The sequence below is a fragment of the Aphelocoma coerulescens genome, chromosome 1A (assembly GCF_041296385.1).
Source record: "Aphelocoma coerulescens isolate FSJ_1873_10779 chromosome 1A, UR_Acoe_1.0, whole genome shotgun sequence".
Classification (NCBI taxonomy): Eukaryota; Metazoa; Chordata; class Aves; order Passeriformes; family Corvidae; genus Aphelocoma; species Aphelocoma coerulescens.
In genome coordinates, this window is record NC_091014.1 from 77,668,592 (window position 1) to 77,690,401 (window position 21,810).

At 47.8% G+C, this 21,810-nt stretch overlaps 2 protein-coding genes and 1 long non-coding RNA gene across 4 annotated transcripts; 2 read left to right on the top strand and 1 right to left on the bottom strand.

Moving 5' to 3' along the window:
- Positions 1-25: 25 nt before the first annotated feature.
- On the top strand, positions 26-5,402 carry LOC138104385 (aldo-keto reductase family 1 member B1-like). The gene is made up of 10 exons (XM_069003609.1): positions 26-134; positions 225-392; positions 725-841; positions 2,097-2,174; positions 2,408-2,530; positions 3,022-3,122; positions 3,284-3,365; positions 3,854-3,937; positions 4,352-4,434; positions 5,146-5,402. The coding sequence occupies exons 1-10, from the start codon at positions 60-62 to the stop codon at positions 5,186-5,188; spliced, it is 954 nt and encodes a 317-aa protein (XP_068859710.1). The 5' UTR covers positions 26-59; the 3' UTR covers positions 5,189-5,402.
- A 4,065-nt stretch (positions 5,403-9,467) lies between these two features.
- On the top strand, positions 9,468-17,752 carry LOC138104387 (aldo-keto reductase family 1 member B1-like). Of its 2 annotated transcripts, XM_069003612.1 has the most exons (11): positions 9,468-9,574; positions 10,810-10,977; positions 11,311-11,427; positions 12,699-12,776; positions 13,339-13,461; positions 14,579-14,685; positions 14,809-14,890; positions 15,362-15,445; positions 16,188-16,270; positions 16,551-16,631; positions 17,664-17,752. In XM_069003612.1, exons 1-10 carry the CDS (start codon positions 9,509-9,511, stop codon positions 16,591-16,593), a joined length of 951 nt encoding a protein of 316 aa, XP_068859713.1. In that variant the 5' UTR covers positions 9,468-9,508; the 3' UTR covers positions 16,594-16,631; positions 17,664-17,752. The 2 variants fall into 2 exon arrangements, with proteins under 2 accessions (XP_068859713.1, XP_068859712.1); XM_069003611.1 differs by lacking the exon at positions 17,664-17,752 and having other exon boundaries at positions 16,551-17,651.
- A 248-nt stretch (positions 17,753-18,000) lies between these two features.
- LOC138104389 (uncharacterized) lies at positions 18,001-21,737 on the bottom strand. The gene is made up of 4 exons (XR_011148049.1): positions 20,877-21,737; positions 20,072-20,321; positions 19,040-19,153; positions 18,001-18,088 (listed from the first exon to the last, which is right to left on the bottom strand). It is a non-coding gene; the product is annotated as an uncharacterized lncRNA (long non-coding RNA).
- Positions 21,738-21,810: the final 73 nt, after the last annotated feature.

The following is a 21,810-nucleotide window of genomic DNA, read 5'->3' on the forward strand; positions in this document are numbered from 1 at the left end:
AGGGGGGCGGCGCTGATTGGCTGCGGGCGCGGGGCGGGCCCGGCGCGCTCCCGGCGGCCATGGCGGCCATGGCGGGGTACGCGCGGCTCGGGGCCGCCGGCAGCGCGCCCCTGCTGGGGCTGGGCACATGGAAGGTGAGGCGGGCACCGCAGCGGCCGCGCCGCGGGACGGGAGAGCACCTGAGAATCCCTCACCGAGCCGCGTCCTGCCCTTTTTCCCTTTAGTCCCCCCCAGGTAAGGTCGCAGCTGCGGTGATGGCTGCCATCGATGCCGGGTACCGCCACTTCGACTGTGCCTACGTGTACCAGAATGAGAAGGAGGTTGGGGAAGGGATCCAGCAGAAGATTAAGGAAGGTGTTGTGAAACGAGAGGACCTCTTTGTTGTCAGTAAGGTATGGATCAGGTGGTTATGGATTATGGATGTACTGGGTTTACCTGTGATGTTTTTACAGTAGGAACATCTAACGTTTAGCCCAGGTAAATGCTGTAGCACTGGAGAAGCTTGTAATGTAAATGAGATAATTCCTGATACTGTTTTCTTGTTTCCTATGCTGCCACAATGTCATGGGCCAGGCCCAGCCCAAACCTGACTGCGTGTGAAGAGCACTAGGATAGCCTAATTCCACATGTCATTCCAAAGAAAAGGGAGCATTCCTGTGCTGTGCAGGAGAGCGCCCGAGAGCTTTAACCCAGGAATTCAGTGTGCCTTGTTTATTGTCTCCAGCTGTGGTGCACGTTTCATGAGAAGCCTCTGGTGAAGGCAGCCTGCCAGAAGAGTCTTGCAGACTTGAAGCTGGATTACCTGGATCTCTACCTTGTCCACTGGCCTTTTGGCTTCAAGGTACAGTAGCAGCAATGCCCATAACTTTGTTTTTTGTGACTGTCTTAACAGCCCAACGATTGTTCTGGCTGACAATTACATGCCTGTTATCTGTGCCAGCACTGCTCTCCTGCTCAGCTTGACCTTGGCCATGTGACTCGGGCTCTTGGTCTCTGCCCCAGAGGCAGTTGTTTGCATACCCCTTTGATCCTGGGAAGGATGGCCTGAAAACTAGAGGGAATGATGGCCTGAAAACTAGAGGCAGGTCTGCCGGCTCCAAGCATAAGACAGGCTGCTTTCCCTTTCTCTTGCAAATCCAGTGTGCTGTTCATCTCAAAATCACCCCTTGTGGGAAGGAGAGTTGCACTTCGCTGCTTCTCTGCAATTTTCCTTTGTGTGTTACAGAATCAGAGAGGAAAAGAGAGCATTTCTGTTTTCCATTTCTCTCTTTAATCACCAAGTCCTTAATGCAGTACAGATTGAGCTGACCTTGCGTGTAGGAGCATTAGTGTTGTTCCACTGAGACAGGAATTTAAAAGGTGAAACTCCTGTGAGAGAGCTTAGGCCCCTCGAGATCAGTGAAGGAGTTGATATCTCCGTTTGAATATTTCTAGTCACAGCCTTTCTATCCTCCTGCAGTCTGATCCCTCCCCATTCTACCTGCTGCTTTTGAGATGCTCATCTTTTTTTTCATGCTTTATTTTAACTTTGTATTAACAAAGCCATGAAAATGAAACTGTCTCGTGGTGAGAGCAGCAAACAGCTGCTGAGCACAGTTCAGTCTTGGCATCTTTTCCTAACTTGTACACAAAGGCTCTTCTAATTTTCCCAGTGTTGGCGGCTTTACACTCAGTGTTGTCATGGAAGAACTGTCAGTGCACACAATGCCTCTTTTCAGCAGATCTGGGGTTGTGTAGACCAAAGCTTCTTTTCTCTGGAAAAAGAACAAAACAGTTCTCCCTAAGTGGGAACTAAAGAGCAGCACGTGAAGGGAGCACGTGTGGGGCTGGAAGCTGTAGCTCTGACTGGTTTGTTTCCCTGTAGGTGTTTGGGTGAGCCATCACTTCCAGGGGTCCAGCAGAAAAACCTGTTCTTATGGGGAATGGTCAGTGGCAAAAATGCCTTCGGTTCCTTCCACTTCTCAGGAAGGAATGACTAAATGTAGACAAAAATTAGTACCCTTGCACTAGAAGTTTAAGGTATTGTGGCTGTGAGCTCTCATGGTATTAAGTGAATTTCTCAAGAGATTTTCAAGCATTTTCTTTGTCACTGACAGGCAGGAGAGGAGCTGTTCCCTGTAGATGACAAAGGCATGGCTATCCCCAGCAGCACTGATATTCTAGAGACGTGGGAGGTAAGTTCATCCCAAGTGGAAGAGTCCCATCTTCTGTCCTCAGCAGTGGTGTTGGCTTTAGCAGTTGCAGAATGGTTCATCTGTGTATGCAGAATTAGTTGGAAAGAATTCGCAAAAGCACGTGGTAGCTTTTAGAAATGTGCTTCCCGTGGAGAAAACCAGAGCATGTCAGGAGGAATGTGTTCAGTCATGTCTTACCCACTGCATGCTGACTCGGCTCCACTTCCTGCCAGGCCATGGAGGAGCTGGTGGATGCTGGCCTGGTTAAAGCCATTGGAATCTCCAACTTCAACCGTGAGCAGATTGAAAGAATCTTGAACAAACCAGGGCTGAAACACAAGCCTGCAAATAACCAGGTAAGCTGCAAAGTGGCTGCAGGGGAATACTTTACAGGGATTATAAAGTTCTGATTACAGTTGAATGACGAAGTGGAATAAGGGGGAACAAAGTAGACACAGCATGTACTTTATATCCCTTTCTCTGGATATTTCTTACAGCCTGAACCAGAATATTTCCTTTTTGTCTCATCTTGTTGAACCACTAACTCTGGAGTACTTTGCTAGGAACCTTTCTCTCTGGAGGCATGAAGAATCCAGATATGAGCAATCATTCTGACATAATGATTGACTCTTATAAAGCCTCTCAGAACAAAATCCGAAAAGCACATAAAGACTCAGTATAAAAGTTGGTGCCCTATAGGATTATAGCCTTGTGTTATCACACAGGCCACCTGCATGGTCAGGTGAAGGCAACCTGTAATTAGGAAATTAGGATTCAGAAAAACCTCTGGAGAAAGGAAAAACTACAGTAGTTCAACAGCTCTCAGTCTCTGCTTCTGTGTTGGCAGGTTGAGTGTCATCCATACCTTTCCCAGGAGAAGCTGATTGACTACTGCCACTCCAAAGGGATCACTGTGACAGCATACTGTCCCCTTGGACGTCCTGACGGGTAATTTCCAAGTGGGTTTGTGTGATTTAAGTCTGAAACATTCAGACTAATTGAGTAATGGTGCAGCTGTATATATGTATTCTTTTAAATTAATGGGGCTAGATAGAATCTTCCTGAAGTGATTCTTAGTTGTTTCATCCTTTTCTCCCCCCTTTGTCTAGTTCTAAGCCAGAGGCACCTTCCCTTCTGGATGACCCCAAGATCAAGGAGATTGCAGCCAAGCACAACAAGACCCCAGCACAGGTGGGTAGGTGCCACACAGTGGGTACCCCTTCCTGTAGCACAGCAATTTAGGAAACTATGAAGAGAGGGAGCAGCCTCTATGGTATTACCTGTGAGCAGTGCTGCTTTTTTGTGGTGTTAACAAGCAATGCAGGTTCTCCATTCTGTGGCCTACAAGATATGCAACTAGAAACTCTGGCCATCAGTCAAGAAAATGTTCTTGACTCATCTTCAGTTGTCACTTCCCTTCTCAAGTCCTCTTGCAGAGAATGAAAGCCTTGTGTAGACTGCAAAACTTTTGGGTGCAAAGAAAAGGAATTGACTGGCCCAAAACCAGATGGGAAAGGAGACCTTCCATGGGGGCTTCCACCACTTCCCTCTTTGCTCTCCAGGCAGGGCAACCAGGGCTGCAGGGACAGGAATGATTTGAAATGCAGCTCTGCAGAAGTACAGCTTAAGGAAAACAGCTGTTGGAACAGGAGGAATGATTGAGTTGTCTGTTCTTGCAGGTTCTCCTTCGCTTCCAGATCCAGAGAAATGTGATTGTGATTCCCAAATCTGTCACCCCACAGCGCATTGTGGAGAACTTCCAGGTGAGGGATCACGAGTGAGCTGGGTGCTGCCCCTCAGGGATGGCTTCTCCCTGCACAGCAAGCAGTGATCCTTCCTCACCCTTGCCATGTCCTCCTGCAGCAAGAGGACTGGGCTCTTTCTGTCTGGAAGCCAGGGCTACAGTGAAAACTACAGCTGAAGAATAGACAGAGCTCCTGGAAACAGTATGCTGATAACCTTATCAGACACTTCACATGGTGTCTCCTGTTCTTCTGTTTCTTCCCTCTGCCAGTAGAGTCTAGAAAATCCAAAGATACTTCTTTCCTTTCCCTGTTTCTTGGAACCATCACTTGTAACCAGCATCCTTTCTGATACAAACTTCTTTCATCTTGTGAATCTTGCTTCTGATTTGATTTGTTCAAAGAAGTTAAATCCAGCTGGTTTTCTCTTTTTAGGTGTTTGACTTTGAACTGAGTAAAGAGGAGATGGCAACCCTTCTCAGCTTAAACAGAAACTGGAGGATCTGTGAAATGATCACGTAAGTGGCAGTTTGTGCCTTCAAACTCTTACATTTTCAATAATCTTTATTCTGATCTCATAGGAACTTGTGTAGCTGTTTAAATTGGGTGTATTTTGAAATCTGAAATAATTTGAGGGATGAAGCATCTGTTGTTATACTTAGATGACTATAAGTCATGCTGTGTGTTCATTGTTAATCCATTCTCCAGGAAACTTTGTATGCCTGGAATTCCAAAATGAGGGTGTTAATTGCTAACTTTGGCTGTGTCCATATGGGAGACATGAGCATTAGACAGTTTTAAACTTGAGGGGATTTTTTTTCTGTGGGGTATTATAAATTGTCAGCTCTTACATAGGTGGTTGTGGGGGGCAATGACCATCTGTTGTTCAGTACAAAGCACAGCTGCTTGCAGATAAGCACCTTGGAAGCCAAGACAGGAAGTCTTGGCTGCAAGGCCACAGAAACTGCTGTTGTCTCTGTAAGCAGTGTGAATTTTAACTCTTTATGTAGAAAGTAAATTGGTCCCACCACTGTTCAGTGCCTGAATAATAGAAAAAGGCTGGAACTTTTTGGTCCTGTAGGCTGTTTTTATACTACTAAGTCTCTTAAGTTCACTCTGCAGTTAGTTCAGTTCAGAGCCTCCCTTGAAGGCTCCTCTGTACATCCACTGTTGTTCTGTATACCAATTATTTTAGCCTTGAGTAATCTGTTCTCTTTGGTTTCTTCCAGGTGCAAAAATCACAAGGAGTACCCTTTCAATGCAGAATACTGAAGATGTTTTTTTTTCTGCCCTCTCTCAGGCCTCCAGGGTCTAATGAGCTTCTACCATTGCCTCAAATTGTGCACTATGTAGCTTACCCACTGTGTCCCTCCTGCCAGCAAAGGCACAGGATATGTGTTCAGTGACTTGGGGTTTTTTCCTTTGGTGGAAGGAAACAGTAGAGTTGTTCTGAAGAATAAAATATGGGCTATGATAATTCTCATGACATGAGTGTCTCTGCATGGCTGAAATAGCAAAGGAGAAAACAGAAGGAGGAGCTAGCAACTGATTTTATCTTCTGTCTTGAATCAACACTGCTTAAGGCTTCAGGGTTAAGGATATGTGAGTGCAGGAGAAAGCTCCATCCTGAATTATCCCATAATCACTGCCTGGAGGTAAAAGACAAAAGTAACTTTACTTCTAGAGCACAGCCAAAAGCTTCCTGGGAAAGAGGAATAAATGGGAGAAGTGTCCAGACCTACAGATGGATACTGCCAGACTGGGCTTCATTTCAGTCACATTTTTTACAGGCTGAAACTGGACAGAGATTGATGTTCAGTTTCATTCTTGACCAAAATTAAAATGTTTGGATTAGTGCTGGTTTAGAAGTTCTATTCTAATGTTAAAATTAACAGACCAAGAAGCTTGCATCAACAATGTAATTGGAAATAATCATCCCTGTTCAATATTAAATGATGTCACAAGAGCATCAAGATCTTGTCTTGATCAAAAGTTGAATAGTTTGGTGTAATAAGCATTGACAGAGCAATGCTGAAAAGAACAGTTGAGCAGGACAAGCCTTAGTATGGACTGTGGGTCAACAAGCAACAGGAGACCAACACCTGAAACTGCTGAAAAGGTCTATGTTGGCATCACTGGGGGCTGATTTCGTTGGTAGCTAGTGCTGGCATCTGGCTATTAAAAACCCAGAGTAACAGAGACTGGGTGGGAGGAGAGGGGAGTCAGTGTTCAGCAGGTGTCTGATACAGCACAGACACAGAGGGTGAATGGTGGAACTGGTACATGTGAATGCTGAGCTGCTGCCCAGAGCCTGACGCTGGAGCAAGTGTTGTGTTCCCTTCAGGGTGTGCAGATTGGCTGGGACAGGTCCCTGTTCACTGTAACCATGTGAATGAATAAAGGTTTCCTCTGACAAAGCCTCTCCCTCCTGGTGAAGGGTGCAGGTGAGCCTGGCTGGGCAGTGCTGGGATAGCTGGGAGGTGTTCTGGCAGTGTGGCAGTTCAGGTGGCCATATGGCCGTGTGTGCCTTGGGCTGGTGGGCACAGGGCACCTGCAGAGCATCTCCTGCATTCTGATCCATAACATCCACACCAGACCAAGCTGTGGGGTCTGACAAATGCATGTGAAGTTCGAGTTGTATCATGACCAACTGAGTGGTCAGGAGACTCCTTGAGAACAAGATGATTAACAAAAAACAGCTTTTGTGAAGCTTAGTAGTATTAGGGCCTAATGCTGACTTAGTGCTTGTGCTGTACTAGTATTTAATTCAGTATGCAGTGGGTGAACACATTTAGACAAGCTTGAGCTACTTGCACTGTACATCACTGGTTTGTAGGTGTGAGTGCACGGATGAAAGGTGCTTGACACATGACAGAAAGGCTGAGAGACTGAATGTCACAGGAGCATCAAGAACTTGCCTTGATTGGGAGTTAAAATAACTGGATATAATGAACCACGACTGACCAGCTGGTGCAGACAAGAATTGTGGGAGGAGTCTTGGTACATATGATGTGGAAGTGCCCAGGAGAACAATAACTGGAAGTGCTGGAAAGCTCTGTGGTGAAAGTGGACTGATCTGGCTGCCAGCCTGTGCTGACATCGATCTAGCTTTACAAGCCCTCAATAAAACAGACTGGGGAAACATGACTACACCCATGCAGGTATCCAAAATGATGAAGACACGAGGTGTAAGAGCATGTGTTAGTGCTAAGCCACTGCCCAGAGCCTGACACAGGTCAGAGTTGAGTGCTGCATTTCCCCCAGGTGAGGCCACACTGACTCACTGGAGTATTTTATGAGGGGCACACACTATTATACTTTGTGAATATTTCCAGGTATCATTCTCCTGCTGCTTTACCATCCATTGCTTGTATGTACGCAGACTCCTTCAGTGCATGTGTCACATTCTCCCTGCCAGGCTTTTCCTCCGTTGATGCACTTGGTGAATCCAGTTTAGCACTATCACATTGTCTGGTGTTCCCTTACTTCATGACAAATGCAAAAAGAATCTGGCCTTTTTTGTGTGATTAAAAAGAAAGAAGCTTTTGTTCTCCAATGAGGTGTGAACAAAACTTGTGCTTTTGGCCTGAGCATTTTGGTTATAAGAGAGACAGGACAATGGACCTGGGATCCATTACATCAGATGCAAACCTTCTGCCCAAAATCCTTTCTAAAAGACACAGACATCTCTCAGTCAAGAAACCATTGGGAAAAATCAAGCCCCTGCTTTCACAGACCACAGAGAAAGCAATGTAAAATCGGATTGATTCTGCCAGTTCCTACACGGAGACCTTTTACAGCTGGAGTCAAAGCACACCACTTTGCTGAGCACACAGGAAATAGAAAGGAGAGCAGAGGCAAACTGGTGCTTCATCTGCCCTGTAAAAGCAAATCACAGGCATGACTCAACATTCTGTTTTGCAAAAAACACCCTGTGAAGTGCATATTGCATAAACTTTTAGCAGTCACCATCAGCCAGAAGGGGACCGCCTACTAACAGTGCAGGTGATCGCTTCGGTGTTTCCAAACAGGGTGGCCTCTGAAGGGCAGCAGTCTTTGTCAGGACAAGTCTCCACACGACTTCTGCTAATAATTACGACCAAGACAGAGGTCAGGTATGGAAAACTGATCTCTGAGCCCAGCTAGCACCACACAGTCCACCTCTGGCAGTACTCACTCTGCACATCAGTTCTGCCCCTCTGATAACCTTAGCTCCAGTCCCTCACCCACCATCAGCACCACTTAGCGGGAGTGGCCACCAAACACAAGGCCACGACTGGAACTTTCCTACAGCTCTGCAGATGGATGGTATCTGTTTCCCTGAACTGAGGGAGGGACAGTTGGAAGGAAAAAGGGAAATGCAAAATCCCCCAGAACAGGATGGCAGGAGGCATCTCATGCAAACAGCTTGGTTTTAATACTGTCACTCCTAATAGCACAATCTTTCCATTGATTTCACTGTCCTCTGAACCAAACCCTAAGAGTCTGAGCATGCTCAGAGCAGATTTACAGAGAAGGAATTCAGGGGGAAAAAAAGAAAGTAAAAGGCAAACACTGTGTTACATAACTATTTTGTGATGTTAACTGAAACATCACATCCCGCTGAGGATGGCTGATGGTGCTGACCATGAACAGAAGGATTACAAACTATTGTCTGCCCTCGGGTAAGCAGGGAAAAAAGAGCTACAAAGCAGCTGGGCATCTGCTTTGGAAAGGCACACAGAGAAGAACGCACCATTATACTCCCAAGTGACACTCACACCTGAATCCTGAATAAATTCTCCAAGCATGAGCATGCAGCAAAATTCCTCAGGTTGATGCCTTTTCCTGGTCTTAAAATCAAGAGTCACACACGGTTAGAAGGGGAAAAGGGATTTTACTTTGGTATTGATTTTAAGGATCCTTAGGTGTACACGTCCAGGTCATATGCATCGAGATGCACCCCGCTGAGTCTATCTATGTCTCTCTCTTTTTCTGATTCTCTCCCCAACATTGGGTATAACATTAGAGGTTTTACTAATTAGCATGTCTATCAAAGATTCCCCAATGAGAGGCTCAAGTGAGCCCCCCTCCCCAAGGAGCCTTCCCCTGGATGGTTCTATCTTGGTTTACAGGATGTGTTCTGGAGAGGACCCTGGGGTCTGGGGCACACTGATCCCTGGCTACGAAGCTTCTAAAATGTTCAGTCTCTCAGCTTGACAAACAAGTCCAAGAATGTAGGCAAAAAGCACTAAGAATACAGGAGTTGTAAAAAGGTATAACGGGTATAAAAGAAAAGGCAAAAATTTTCATGGCATCAAGGTGGCCTCAACACAACATCTATTATCCTTCTGCAACTTCCAAAGAACATTAAAAGAAGCTTCTCCCAACACTAAAAACAACGTTCTTCTTTAAAATAACTTCTTTCTAATTTACTCCTACAAAGGAGGCCGCTCTTCCTCTCCTGTTACCGCAAGCATCATCCCACCTCCGGAGGGGGCCCAGAGCGCACAGAGCTGTGGCGGGCGGCTCCCGGCACGGGGCGGGCACGGTACCGCCGTCACTAAAGGGCTCGGCGGGCGGTACTACCGGGCAGCATTCCCTGCTGGAGCCATGGCGACCTGCGTGCAGCTCTACACCGGCGCCAGGATGCCCGTCGTGGGGCTGGGCACATGGAAGGTAACGGGGGCGGCGGTCTCTCCATCTCAGAGGGGCTGGGTCCGCAGCCGGTGCCATCTCCTGCGGTGGGGTCCGGAGCGCTCGGAGGTGGGCAGGGAGCGAGGACAGCTCGGCTTGGTGACACGTCCCCGCCGCCATCCCCGAAATCCCGCCCGGGATGCCGCCGGGGATGCCCTGTCCCTCCGGTGGTCTCCGCAGGCAGAGCCGCGGCGCTGCTTTTGAAGCCGCTTTCCCTGGCGTGCCCTCCGTCCCTGCCGTCCCACTCCTGCCGCGGGGGAGAGGTGACCCTTGGGTCTCCCCAGCCTGAGAGAGGGCGGCTCCGTCCCTCCGGTACCCGCCAGGGATGCGCGGATCCCATCCATCCCCTGCTATCCCGACCGGGCTCCCGCGGCTGCCGCGGCCTCCCGGGCCCCTCTCCCTGCCCCTTCCCGTGCCACTGCACTGGAGCACTTCCCTGCTGCTTCCGTGCTGAGTAACTGTAGTCCTGGGCGATGTCCCCGGAAATCATCTGGTAATGAGGTATGGCTTTAGAAAACCATTCATGCGTTTCGAGCAAGTTCTGACAAAGAGGTTTTCACTGTTGTTAGGATGGCTACAAAATCACTGATCTATATAATGCCTAGAAACAAACATTGCTGGATTTGTATGAACAAGATGTGCCAACATTTCTTTGTGCACAGCTCTTACACACCCTTTCAGGGCATAGAGACACACATCTCCTCTCTCTCTGAAGGAAGCAGCTGACATAACTTCAAATTACAGGTGGGATGTGCCCCAGGACGAGCTGGGCTAGATCACAGTACAACACTCCAAAGTGATGTGGATGACTAAGGTGCAGCCCTCCCCACAGAACTAAAATTTTCCCAGCTGGGCAGTTGGAATGTTTCTCTTCTTCGACACAGCACTGGGATGTGAGGAGTGCTGGGCAGGAAGCACTGCAAAGCTCCCTGGCACAAAACTTGGTTCCTCCAGTCCACCTCTGGTGAGCTGCCCAGGTGCTGGGGGCTCTGATCTACTTGGCTGTTGGCTGAGCCCGCGTGGGACTGGGGCTATGGATAAATGGCTGGAGGCTGGCTTCAAACCCAGCAGCCTGCATTTGTAAGATGAAGAGAGCTTTAGGAACATGGCATGGGAAAACTCTACTTAAAACCCCATTGTATGTGTTTCTTTAGCTGCTAGAGAACTAGGAAATGGCCTGTATGCTTTGATTTGGGATCTTAACCTTCTTTTTCCAGTCTGCAGCTGGGCAAGTAAAAGCTGCAGTGATGGCTGCCATCGATGCCGGGTACCGCCACTTCGACTGTGCCTACGTGTACCAGAATGAGAATGAAGTTGGGGAAGGGATCCAGCAGAAAATCAAGGAAGGCGTTGTGAAAAGAGAAGACCTCTTCGTAGTCAGTAAGGTAAGGTGACCTAGGATCCAGGGGAAAGCCTGCTTTGTGACAACATATGCAGAGAGGGCAATTCAGAGCAGTGGGGAAAGGCTGTGTGCTGTAGTGTGGAGCAGTTAGGAGAATAGTTCAGGCCCGTACTGATAGAAACCTCTTTTTGTCCCTCTCAAAATTTGGTTTTGTATTTTGTAGAGTGTTATTTGTGTTCCACATTCTCCATTTTCATGGGACTGTTCAAAATATGTGTTAAGCAGAAATGGTCCCAAAAAGGGTGCTAGTTTTTTTCCTTCTTCCGGAAAGTGATTTAACCCAGCAGATCAGAGTCTGCCTTGTTTTTGTCTCCAGCTGTGGTCCACCTTTCATGAGAAGCCTCTGGTGAAGGGAGCCTGCCAGAAGACTCTTGCAGACCTGAAACTGGATTACCTGGATCTCTACCTCATGCACTGGCCTCTGGGGTTCAAGGTACAGTAACAGCAGTGCCCTTGGTTTTCACTCCTGGGAGAGCTCCCCAGAAGTGCCAGGGGTGCTTGCAGCACCACTGCTGCTGCAGTGCAGGAGGAGCCGTGCCTGCTGTGCCAGCGCTGCCCCAGTGCTGCCCATCCCGCTTTCCTCTGCCCCATCAGCCGGGCCCCTGATCCCCGCCCCGGGACCGCTGCCTGCACAGCGTCCTCTGCCCTCCTGACAACGGGGAGGCAGACCCAGCACTAAGGTCAGGCCTCTGGCTGCAAGACTGACTCATGCTGCTTAACTTTTGGCTAAATCATCCCTTCCTACTTTGTGGGAAGGAAGGCTGTACTTTGCTGCCTGACAGGAATTCTTTCCTCTGCGTGTTACAGAATCACAGAACAAGAGAATGTTTCTGTCTTCCATTTCTTTCTTTAATCACTGAGTCCTTACTGAGCTGACCTTTGCTGTAGGGGCCTTAAAGTTGTTCCACAGACCTTGGATTTCAAAAGGTGAGACTTTCTGACATCCCTGTCAGAAGTACATGAGATACATCTCACCCTTCATGTACTTCAAAGGAGCTGATGTCTTAGTCTGTGTCTAGTCTTGGCTTTTTATTTCTGCTGCAGACAGGTTAAGACCTCCATCCTATCTGTTGCTTTTGAGCTTGTCAACTGTTTGTCATACTTGCAAAGCTGTCATGGTTAGTTTTATGTGAACAAAGACCTTGAATAAAAGTGTCATGGCATAATACTCTGACATCTGCACACTGGATGTGGAGCAATGTGGAGATTTGGGGTTCTATTTCTGAGTTTGTACATCTGGGGTGTTCTGATTTGCCTAGTGCCACCAACTTAAACTGATGCTCCCCTCACAGGACACCTGTGTTTACATAATACCTTGTTCAGCAGATGTGGCTTGGCCTAAACCTGATTTAAATGTTCCTGGGACCTTAACAGGTCCTTCAAAAACACCTCAGTTCTCTCTTAAAGGAATAATAGAGGAGTACAGGAAGCTTGTTTGTTCCACAAGTGGTGTGATTTGTTTATCTGTATGTGTTCTAGTGAGTCACCACTTTGCTGAGTCTAGGAGATACACCTGACATTCCTAGTAGGAATGATTCCTGATCATTCCCACTAGGAATGCTTGCTGGCAAACATTGCCAGGAACAACGTAGGCAAATATTAGTATTTTCTGTACTAGTAGCTAAGGCCATCATGGTCTTCAGTTGTCTTGGTATTAACTTGCCAATAAAAAGAGTGTTTCAACCATTTTTTTTTCACTGACAGGCAGGAGAGGAGCTGTTTCCCACAGATGACAAAGGCATGGCTATACCCAGCAACACGGATTTTCTAGATACATGGGAGGTAAGTTCAGCCACAGTGGGAAATCATGTCTTCTGCTACTGGCAGCCTTTTCCATGCTTGCATTACCTTCAGCAGTCACAAAGTTCTTATATATTTATTGCACCATATACAATGTAGCTTTTCAAAACATAAATGCTCAGTCAAGCTGATAATCTTTAGTGAAGCTGCAAGCCAGACTGCTTGACCATACCAGAAACAGAACTGTCCTCACCACTGTTCTTAAACTGCTCAAATACACTTTGCTGAAATAAATTAGGTTGTGATCTTACCCACAGCCTGCCCTTACAGCTCTCCCATGCTGGCTCAAGAGCATGTCATTGATTATCCTGATTTCCCATGTGTAAATAACTGAGAGTGAATTTCTGCCATCTCAAGCAAGGAGCCTTTGGATTTGGGTGAGATGGAAGACACAAATACACCGGTGTGCACTTTCCCCTAAGAGACGATCTTTGCAGCTCCAAACAGTTGTCTTTCCTTGCCCATGAAGGGAAACAAAGCCACACCAGGAAGAATTCCTTCAGTCTTGTATACTGGGTGCTGACTGTGCTCCTCTTTCTGCCAGGCCATGGAGGAGCTGGTGGACTGTGGGCTGGTAAAAGCCATTGGTGTCTCCAACTTCAACCGTGAGCAGATTGAAAGAATCTTGAACAAGCCAGGACTGAAGCACAAGCCTGCAAATGTCCAGGTGAGCTGCAAAGAGACTGCAGGTGACTGGTTTTGTGGGATTATAAAGATCCAATTACAGCTGCATGAGGAGATGGGGAAAGGGAGAACAAAGCAGACACAGCACAATTACACCCTGTGATTACTTCTGAGTACACATAAAGATGTTGTAGATCTGTGTCCTGAGAGGGAATGAAGCTGTGGTACACAAATTACAAGAACTTCTTAAAATACTTGTTCTGTTATTAGTAATGGCATCAGTCTGTTATTAATAGCAGGTAATTGTTCACACAACACGTGGTTTTTTTCTCATGCAGGCATGCACAATTCAGTCACCCAGCTGAAAAAGAGAGATCGGTTTTAACTATCTATGCAGAAGCAGAGCATTTATTGACACACTAGTGGCTTCCTGGTATCTACCCTGATTTATGTAAAATAAAAAATAAAGTGCTTGTATACACACATATCAAAAAAAATCACCTAGCCTTTGTCTGCATACAGCAGCCACTGCCCCTTTGTATGCAGCAGCTGCAGAAGTTTATCCCTTCAAGGAGCCTTGGACAGAATCAGATATCTCTCACAGTTCTGAAATTAGTACTTCTTGCAGGTTCACTAAGAGTACTAACTTCCCTCAGTCTCCAGAGCCTGCCAGTCCTTCCTCTCCATGTAGTTACAAAAAAAAAAAGAGCATGCTAAAAGGAAAAAAAAAAAAAAAAAAGCATCTCTGTCCAAAACTATGGAATCCATTCACACAAATTCATGAGAAATGGGCTTCTATGTCTGGAACAGACAAGGGAGAGAACAGAGCAATGCAGCATGTCCTTCTCATCCCATACCATATTACTGCTGACTATACAAGGCCATGGGGTTTTCAATATTTGCTAAGATGCTGCTTAGAAATCTGAGAAGGACCTCAAAACATGCCAAAGAACCCAGAGATGAGCTCTATGAAATGCTCTTTCCCCAGAGCAAAAAGAAATCTCACTGTAGAAGTAGGTGCTGTAGAAAACTAAGGCTGAATAATACCTTGCAAAGACTGGCACACGAGGACAAATACCAGCCTTTAAGTGCATTGGGAGATAGTGCCTGGAGTGAGTTACAGCTGTATTCTATCAGTCTCTGTACTCTTCTGTGGGCAGATCGAGTGTAATCCATACCTCACCCAGGAGAAGCTGGTGAACTACTGCCAATCCAAAGGGATTGCTGTGACAGCCTACAGCCCCCTTGGTTCTCCTGACAGACCATGGTAAGGCTGCTTGCAATTTGTGAGGGAGCTGGCATGGATAATGCTTGGAGCACTGAGACAGTCAGTGTACTATTAGCCATTGATCCCAAAACAGATTGCTGGTGCTCTCTCTCCTCTGTGTAGGGCGAAGCCAGAGGATCCTTCCCTTCTGGATGACCCCAAGATCAAGGAAATTGCAGCCAAGCACAACAAATCCACAGCCCAGGTACATGGATGCCAGAGTGTGGGTACCCCTCCCTGTAACACAGGACAGCTAATGACAATGTAGAGGACAGGCTGGCTCTTTGCTCCCAGTCACTTCTGGTGGGAGGCAGCAGTGCAGGTCTGTTTTCTGTGTGGCCTGCAATGCACACTCTCAAGTGGGCTCTGACTGTCATCATGAAACATTTTCTTGACCCATCTTCAAATGCTGTAATGTTTCAGCCTTCATCTCAAGTCCTCTTGCACAGAATGTGATCTTGACAGAAGTCTGGGTGAGCAGGAAGACTTGACTGGCCCAAAGTTGAATGGGAAAGGAGGCCTTTCACATGAGGCTCCACTACTTCCCTCTTTGCTCTCCAGGCAGGGCAACCAGGGCTGCAGGGACAGGAATGATTTGAAACAGGGATAACAGCTGTTGGAACAGGCTCTGCTCCCTCTGGAGCAGGAGGAATGATTGAGTTGTCTGTTCTTGCAGGTTCTCCTTCGCTTCCAGATCCAGAGAAATGTGATTGTGATTCCCAAATCTGTCACCCCACAGCGCATTGCAGAGAATTTCAAGGTGAGAGATTATGAGTAGCTGGGTGCTGCCCCTCAGGGATGGCTTGGCTTCTCCCTGCACAGCAAGCAGTGATCCTTTATCATTCTTCCCAACTCCTGCTCAGGCAAGAACACCGGGCTTCTTGTCTGTTTACACACTCTGCTCAGGGCTAAACTTAAGGTTACAACTGGAGAGCAGGAGTGAACCAAGTTCTTTGGAAACAGTGTGCTGATAATTTTAGCAGTCACTTTACATGGTATCATGTACTCTGCAGACTAGAGATGAATTGCCACATGGTTCTTCACTGGCACTTGAGTGGAGTAGCACACCACAAAAGGCTTATGTAGAGCAAGCAGTGTTAAGAAAACAGCTGTGGTGCTCACAAACCATGGTGCTCTATTGTTAATTCAGTGGTCTTTGACTGCAGCTGCTCACTGGGATTTCAAAAAGCCTAGATAGATTAAGTGAAATATGGAAGTCCTGTAGATGTGCCTTTGGAATAGGACAGAAAGATGCATCTTTCACAAGTGGCAGATGCAAGAGCTTGCCAAGTGTCCTGCAACAGCTGGCATGTGTAATTGCAACTTTGGATGAATTTTTCTATTCTCTCTGCCAATGCCTTCTTGGTGATACAGAGAGATGCCTTTTTCATGAGCACTCATTTCTTCTAACCAGCTTGCTGACTTGTTCTTTAATTTTGTGGATTTTGCTTACAGCCTCTGTTTTTTTCAGAGAGGTGATTTCCAGCTGTTTCTCTTGTTAGGTGTTTGACTTCAAACTGACTAAAGAGGAGATGGCAACTATTTTCAGCTTTAACAGAAACTGGAGAGTCTATACAATGAGCACGTAAGTGGTAGCATTCTGTATTTGTTTTTCTCCAACCCCTTAAGTTATGAATACTGTATACACAGAGGTTTTACATCTAAATACTGCCTAGAATACCAAGAGCCTGGATGATGAAGTAATTGGGATATTCCAACTGTACAAAAAACACATACTATAGAGGAAAACAAATCTGGAACAAACCCATCCTACAACACAGAGTTCATATCCCACCTTAGTGGCTTCTTTAAGCACAGCTAGAAAGGAAAATTGTGACTAAAATGAAGTCTTCTATTTCCTTCAGGGGCAAAACTCACAAGGACTACCCTTTCAATGCAGAATACTGAAGATGCTCATATCCTGCCCTCCTTCAGAGCTTGGTCTGGTATTTTCCTATCAATTTATCTAGCTTTCTTATTGCATCTCTCCTCCTGCAGCCAGTGAAGTCACAGCAGCGATTATCTTTTGTTCGTATATTTTTTGTTTATTTTTTATATTCAGTGATTATCTTTTGTTTATTCTTTATATTCAGTGATTATCTTTTGTTTATTCTTTCTGAAAGATAAAGTAAAATTGTTCCAAAAGAATAAACTGGGGGCTGTAATAATTTTCTGCCAAAATGTAGACTGAGTAATCCACATTTAGCAAGGGAGAGACTTTGAACTACACATTCACATCTATAATTTATCCTGTTTCAACACAACAGGCTGAGGAGGATAGTTGGCAGTTATGGGAGAAAAATCTGAGAAATATGAACTAAAGGCCACCAGTTTTATCACTCCAGAAGTAACTGAGAAAGGAGTTTTTCCTACTTAGGAAAAACTTTCCCTTAGGGGAAAAAAAACCAAATAAATCCATAAGCAGAAAGCACACAGGTGCGTGGTCGGCAGTATCTTCAGGCAGGTTTTCTCCTGGATTTTCCCCGGGACAGGGCACACTCCCGGCGGGCAGCAGAGGGCAGCCAGCCCTCAGCCCTCAGCCCTGGCCCCATTCCCGGCAGCACAGGGATGTCCCTGCTGTCACCCAGCCCGGGGCTCTGGCTGCTGGCACCGGGAGCTCAGCCCCAAAGTGCCGGCAGCCCCGCTGGCCCTGCCAGCCTCCGGGCCCGGTTCTCCTGGCCGCACCCACTGCCCCTCTAGCTCCATCCGCCTCCCCCCTCAGCCCAGCCACCCATCCACCACTGCCCTTGGCCCCACAGCCCCAGGGGACAGCAGGAGGTATTTGCTTTTGGGGCTGTGTCACCTCCCCGCTTCCTACGCCTGGGCAGGTGACCAAACACAATCATAAAAAGTTGCACACTGGGTTTCAAGGCAAAAGAGTAAGACTTTTGTCCAAGAAAACAAGCACCTTAGAAATTCTTTCCAAAATTTCCACTTTCAAATCATGAAAATGTGATCCAAGAATGTTTGCTTTGCAGCTTCCTAAAGGAGGCAACCCACAAAACCTTCTGTAATCCCCAGGCTGAGGTGAGACAGCTCTGCTGAAATCAAATACACATTTTTATCAACAATAAAGCTACAATGTTGCAAAAATTTAGATCACTGTCTTTTTAGTGAATACTTTCTCCAGCACGGGTTACCCAGTGGCCCATAGAGCCTTCAGGGGTTTCCTTGTTCAAGCATGACTCATCCACCAGCTGCAGTCCCCTTGGAATTAAGTCCTTTCAGCATGGATCTCCTTCAAAAAGTGCACCTATGTCTCCAGAAGTACTCCTGAGTCACAGCACTGTGGACTTAAATTCTGGCACCAGACAGGGTGTTTATATCTGTTTCAGTGGTCTCCACCTAGGTCACCACTGCCATCCCTTGACACCATCTGCAATTTTTGTTCTTCCACCCTGCACTAAATTGAAAGATATATTAAGAATTGTTTCACCCCTATTCAAACTCCATCTTTAAAATAATCATAATCTTACTGTATATTCATTATTCCACCCCTTGCCCCAGCAGACCTCACCACTGTGAACATATGACACATCCCAAACCCACCCCTTGTCCAGCAGACAAAATTATCAGGATCAACACTGGAACAGTCAACATATTTTCCAACTGCTTCTAAAACGTTTTCCAAGCTGAACTCCAGCATCATCCTTGGTCATGCCACTAATCTGCCCATGTTCTGGCATGCACCATCCAGTACAAGGCGTGTAAGTTACTCCTTGATGTCCCAAAAGCTTATCAAGAGATGCCAGTAGTAACTGTGCTCCAACCTTGGAGCTTTCAGGCCACAGCATCAGTGGGTCACCACTTCTTCAGGGTCCCTTCCCCCTTGCCTATAAACACAACCCAGCAGTCCAAGCAACTGCAGGGGAGTCTCACCTGTGGGATAAGCAGAATCAGACCATTGCTCCCCACAGCTCTTCACTGGTGGATACTAAAGCCTCTCTGCCATGGGAAGGGCAGTGCCTGCTAGTAGCAGAGAGCCCTAACTTCCCAGAACTCTACTCTTACAAGGCAAAAAGCTGTATCTCATTTGCTCCAGTTTCCCAGCACCGACACAGCCACTGCAGGGACAATTGCTGCAAGTGTTCAATATTTCTGCAATTTCCTTCTGAGCAAAGGACTGTCGAGAGAGCACTCAGATTGTGGGGAGCAGCACTCTTACCTCCACAGGCCTACCTAACCTTGCAGTTCAGGCTGCCTGAAGAGGCTTTGTTTTCACTTTGCCATCAGTTTCCCCCAAGATGCCAGGGGAGAAAGCATCTGCCTCTCTCTTCCGAGTCATCTTCCCACCCAGTGCTGGTCTGCCCAGATGCCTCCTCTCTTCAGGCATTTGCACACTGTGTGTACTCACCCCTGGACATGCACTGGCTGCTCCACTTCCACGACCCGTGTATTCCCAGGGTCAAGATCATTGCTCCTTCCAGAGTTCTTCTCACTACTCCACTTCTGGGCTGTGACTCAGGTACTGAGGAGAGAAAAAAATAACACAGAAGAACAAATAAGTCAGTGCCTTTCTGCCCCTTCTCCAGCCTCTGTTTAAGCCAAACACCAATCCCCTCCCTGTCCTCCTCTCCACCCCCACTTTGTCACCACAGATTACATCCAGGCCATCCCAGTCCCTCCCTGGAACCAAGGGTGGCTCGGAGGGTGATGCTGGGTGCCTTATGCTTCCTTTCACCACTCAGTCCTGCTTACTGTGTCCTAGAGCTCCAGGGTGGGCAGTCTGCTGTTCCCAAGACTGCCACTGTCCCCAGGGCTGCCACTGTCCTGCCCAGCAGGGGTGGCCCAGCCCACAGGACCCTCAGCAGCCATTCCCTTTGGAGTGAGGTGCTGCCCTTCTCACCAGCCAGGGGCACTGTGGGGGACACACAGGTGCTTCCCATCTGCCAGAGCTCAGTCACCCCAGGTACAGGGCCAGTTTCAGAGCTGGCCAGAATCAGTCCTGACCAACCTGAAGCAGTTCATGGCTTCCCCCTGCCCAGGGAAACCATGGTTTCCCCCCTGCTGCGCTAAACCCGCCCTTCCCACACAAAAATCACCACAGAGGGGTGGCAGGACTACTTCCTCATCCTTGGCTGTACCTGGGGCTTGTTATTTCAGCAATGTGTGATTAAAGGATGAAAGCATGAGGACAAAAAGCATCATCAGCTCTGAGAATGTAGGAGATCCACCCAGATACGCTCCTGGGCTGATTTGAGCTCAGAGTGAAAAAGAGGCCGAGGTCTTCTACAGTCAGGGCTGGCCAAGCCCCTTAGATCTGCCTCCTGGCATCCAGAGGTTGATCTCAACCCCCCACTGAGCAAGATAAATCTCCCCTCCAAGCGAGGCTGAAATTCCTGCTGTGCTTCCCAGTGATTCAAGCTTGAAACCTGCATGCTCTCACCTCCAAACCCCAGGTCAAGCTGCGTCTGTGTCTGTCAGTAGCTCTGAAGTTGCAGACCCCTGCAGCTCTTCCCCTTCGTTGTAGAGATGATCACACCTTGCAGTGCTGTCACCTGCCTACTTTGCCTTCATGTTTTTTCAGCAGGCCACTGGGTCTCTCTGGTAAACACTGTCCATAAGGACATACCCACTTCCATTATTTTGGGCCCTGTTCTCCGATTCCAAACACTGCTGGTGACCAAAGTCACAGCCTGGGGTGAAATTACAGTTACTAAATGCAAAGTCAGCAAAACAAACTGAAAACTCATGATATTACGCCTCCTGCTTCAGTGCACGTGGATCAAGGAAAAAAAAAGAAAGGAAGACCCTCCTCCCCCTCACAGTTCCTCATTGTCAGTGGCTCACATGGCCATGTTATCAAGGACACGGGACACAAGATTTAGCAGGGTGGCTGTCACAGGGTGACACGAGCAGTACTTCTTCCTCCCCCAAGGACCCACCAGACCTTTGGGAGAGGCAAACAGTGGAAAGCTGACTGGCCTTACAGCTCTGAGGGGAAAGGTTCTGACTCACAAGAGCAAACAGCAAAACAAAATACAGAACTTCTGCCTGAAGCCTCTTGTGACAAGATGGAGGCATCTCTCTGACACAAAACCATCAGGGAAAATTCAACCCAAGTGGTAAGAGATAAGCACCAAGTCGTGTAAAGGTTTTGTGATCCAAGTGAAAGCACATCGCATCCTGCCAGGGATGCCTGATGGTGCTGACACAAAACAGGATGAACATTAAAGAGGAAAACCAATTACCTTGCCGTCCTTAGCTAAATGGAGCAAAAAATATGAAGCTGCAGAGAGCAGGGAGAGGCACCCAGAGCAAACGCTCACACCTGAAGAAACTCTCCACATGTGAATAAGCAGCAAAGCCTTCCAGGCAAGCCTGGGTTTTTCCATTGCACTGTGACGTCTTCAGCAGAACAGCAAATGCTTGTCTGCAAAAGCATCAAAGCCAGTTTCTGATGTGAGACAGCTGGCCACTACCACATATGATTACAATCGTGCATTTTACTCTGCAATGTCCTCAGCACCTCCCTAAAGGCAGAGGGACAGTATGATCATTATGTCACTCATTAAAAAGTCACTGTTCCTCTTCTGCGACTTTCAAAACACTTTCAAAAAAACCTCTTCTAAAATTCAAAATAAAGCTGGGTTTTTTTAGATTCACTCTATCCTAAATTAGTCCTAAGCCACAGTTCGCAGTGGAAGCTGCGTTTGTCCCACTTGGCACAGGGAGCATCTTCCCCTGGGCTCTCCGAAGCCGGGCACACCGAGGTTCCTCCTGCCGTGTCGCTGTTATCGGCACCCAGGGCCACAAGACCCCGGCAAGCCAGACCAGCCCTGGCCACCAGCGCTGCTCCAGCAAAGGGCTCCGCGCTTCCATGCCCTGAGGCACACAACGAGCCACAAGAGCTCTTCGGGCGCGGGGAGACAGCTCTGTCCCGCGTCCCCTCTGCCATCCGCACCCCGGGGATGCGGCTCCAGGGGACCGAGGCGCTGCGGGACGGTCCGTGTGCGGTGAGCGCAGCGCCGGGGCCAGGCTCGTCTGACACAGCCCGGGGGCTGCGGGACGTTCCCCCACCACGGAGCCGCAGACGCTGCCGGCTCCTCACCCCCGGCAGCGGCCCCGTCCCCGCGGCCCGGGCCCGGCGCCGCCCCGGCACCCCCGCGCCGCGCCGGGCGGGGC

Coding starts and splice junctions, on each gene's coding strand:
- LOC138104385 (XM_069003609.1), top strand. CDS start 60: ATGGCGGCCATGGCGGGGTACGCGCGGCTCGGGGCCGCCGGCAGCGCG. Junction 842..2,096: donor ACTGGCCTTTTGGCTTCAAG/GTACAGTAGCAG, acceptor TGTCACTGACAG/GCAGGAGAGGAGCTGTTCCC. Junction 3,123..3,283: donor CCCCTTGGACGTCCTGACGG/GTAATTTCCAAG, acceptor CCCTTTGTCTAG/TTCTAAGCCAGAGGCACCTT.
- LOC138104387 (XM_069003612.1), top strand. CDS start 9,509: ATGGCGACCTGCGTGCAGCTCTACACCGGCGCCAGGATGCCCGTCGTG. Junction 11,428..12,698: donor ACTGGCCTCTGGGGTTCAAG/GTACAGTAACAG, acceptor TTTCACTGACAG/GCAGGAGAGGAGCTGTTTCC. Junction 14,686..14,808: donor GGTTCTCCTGACAGACCATG/GTAAGGCTGCTT, acceptor TCCTCTGTGTAG/GGCGAAGCCAGAGGATCCTT.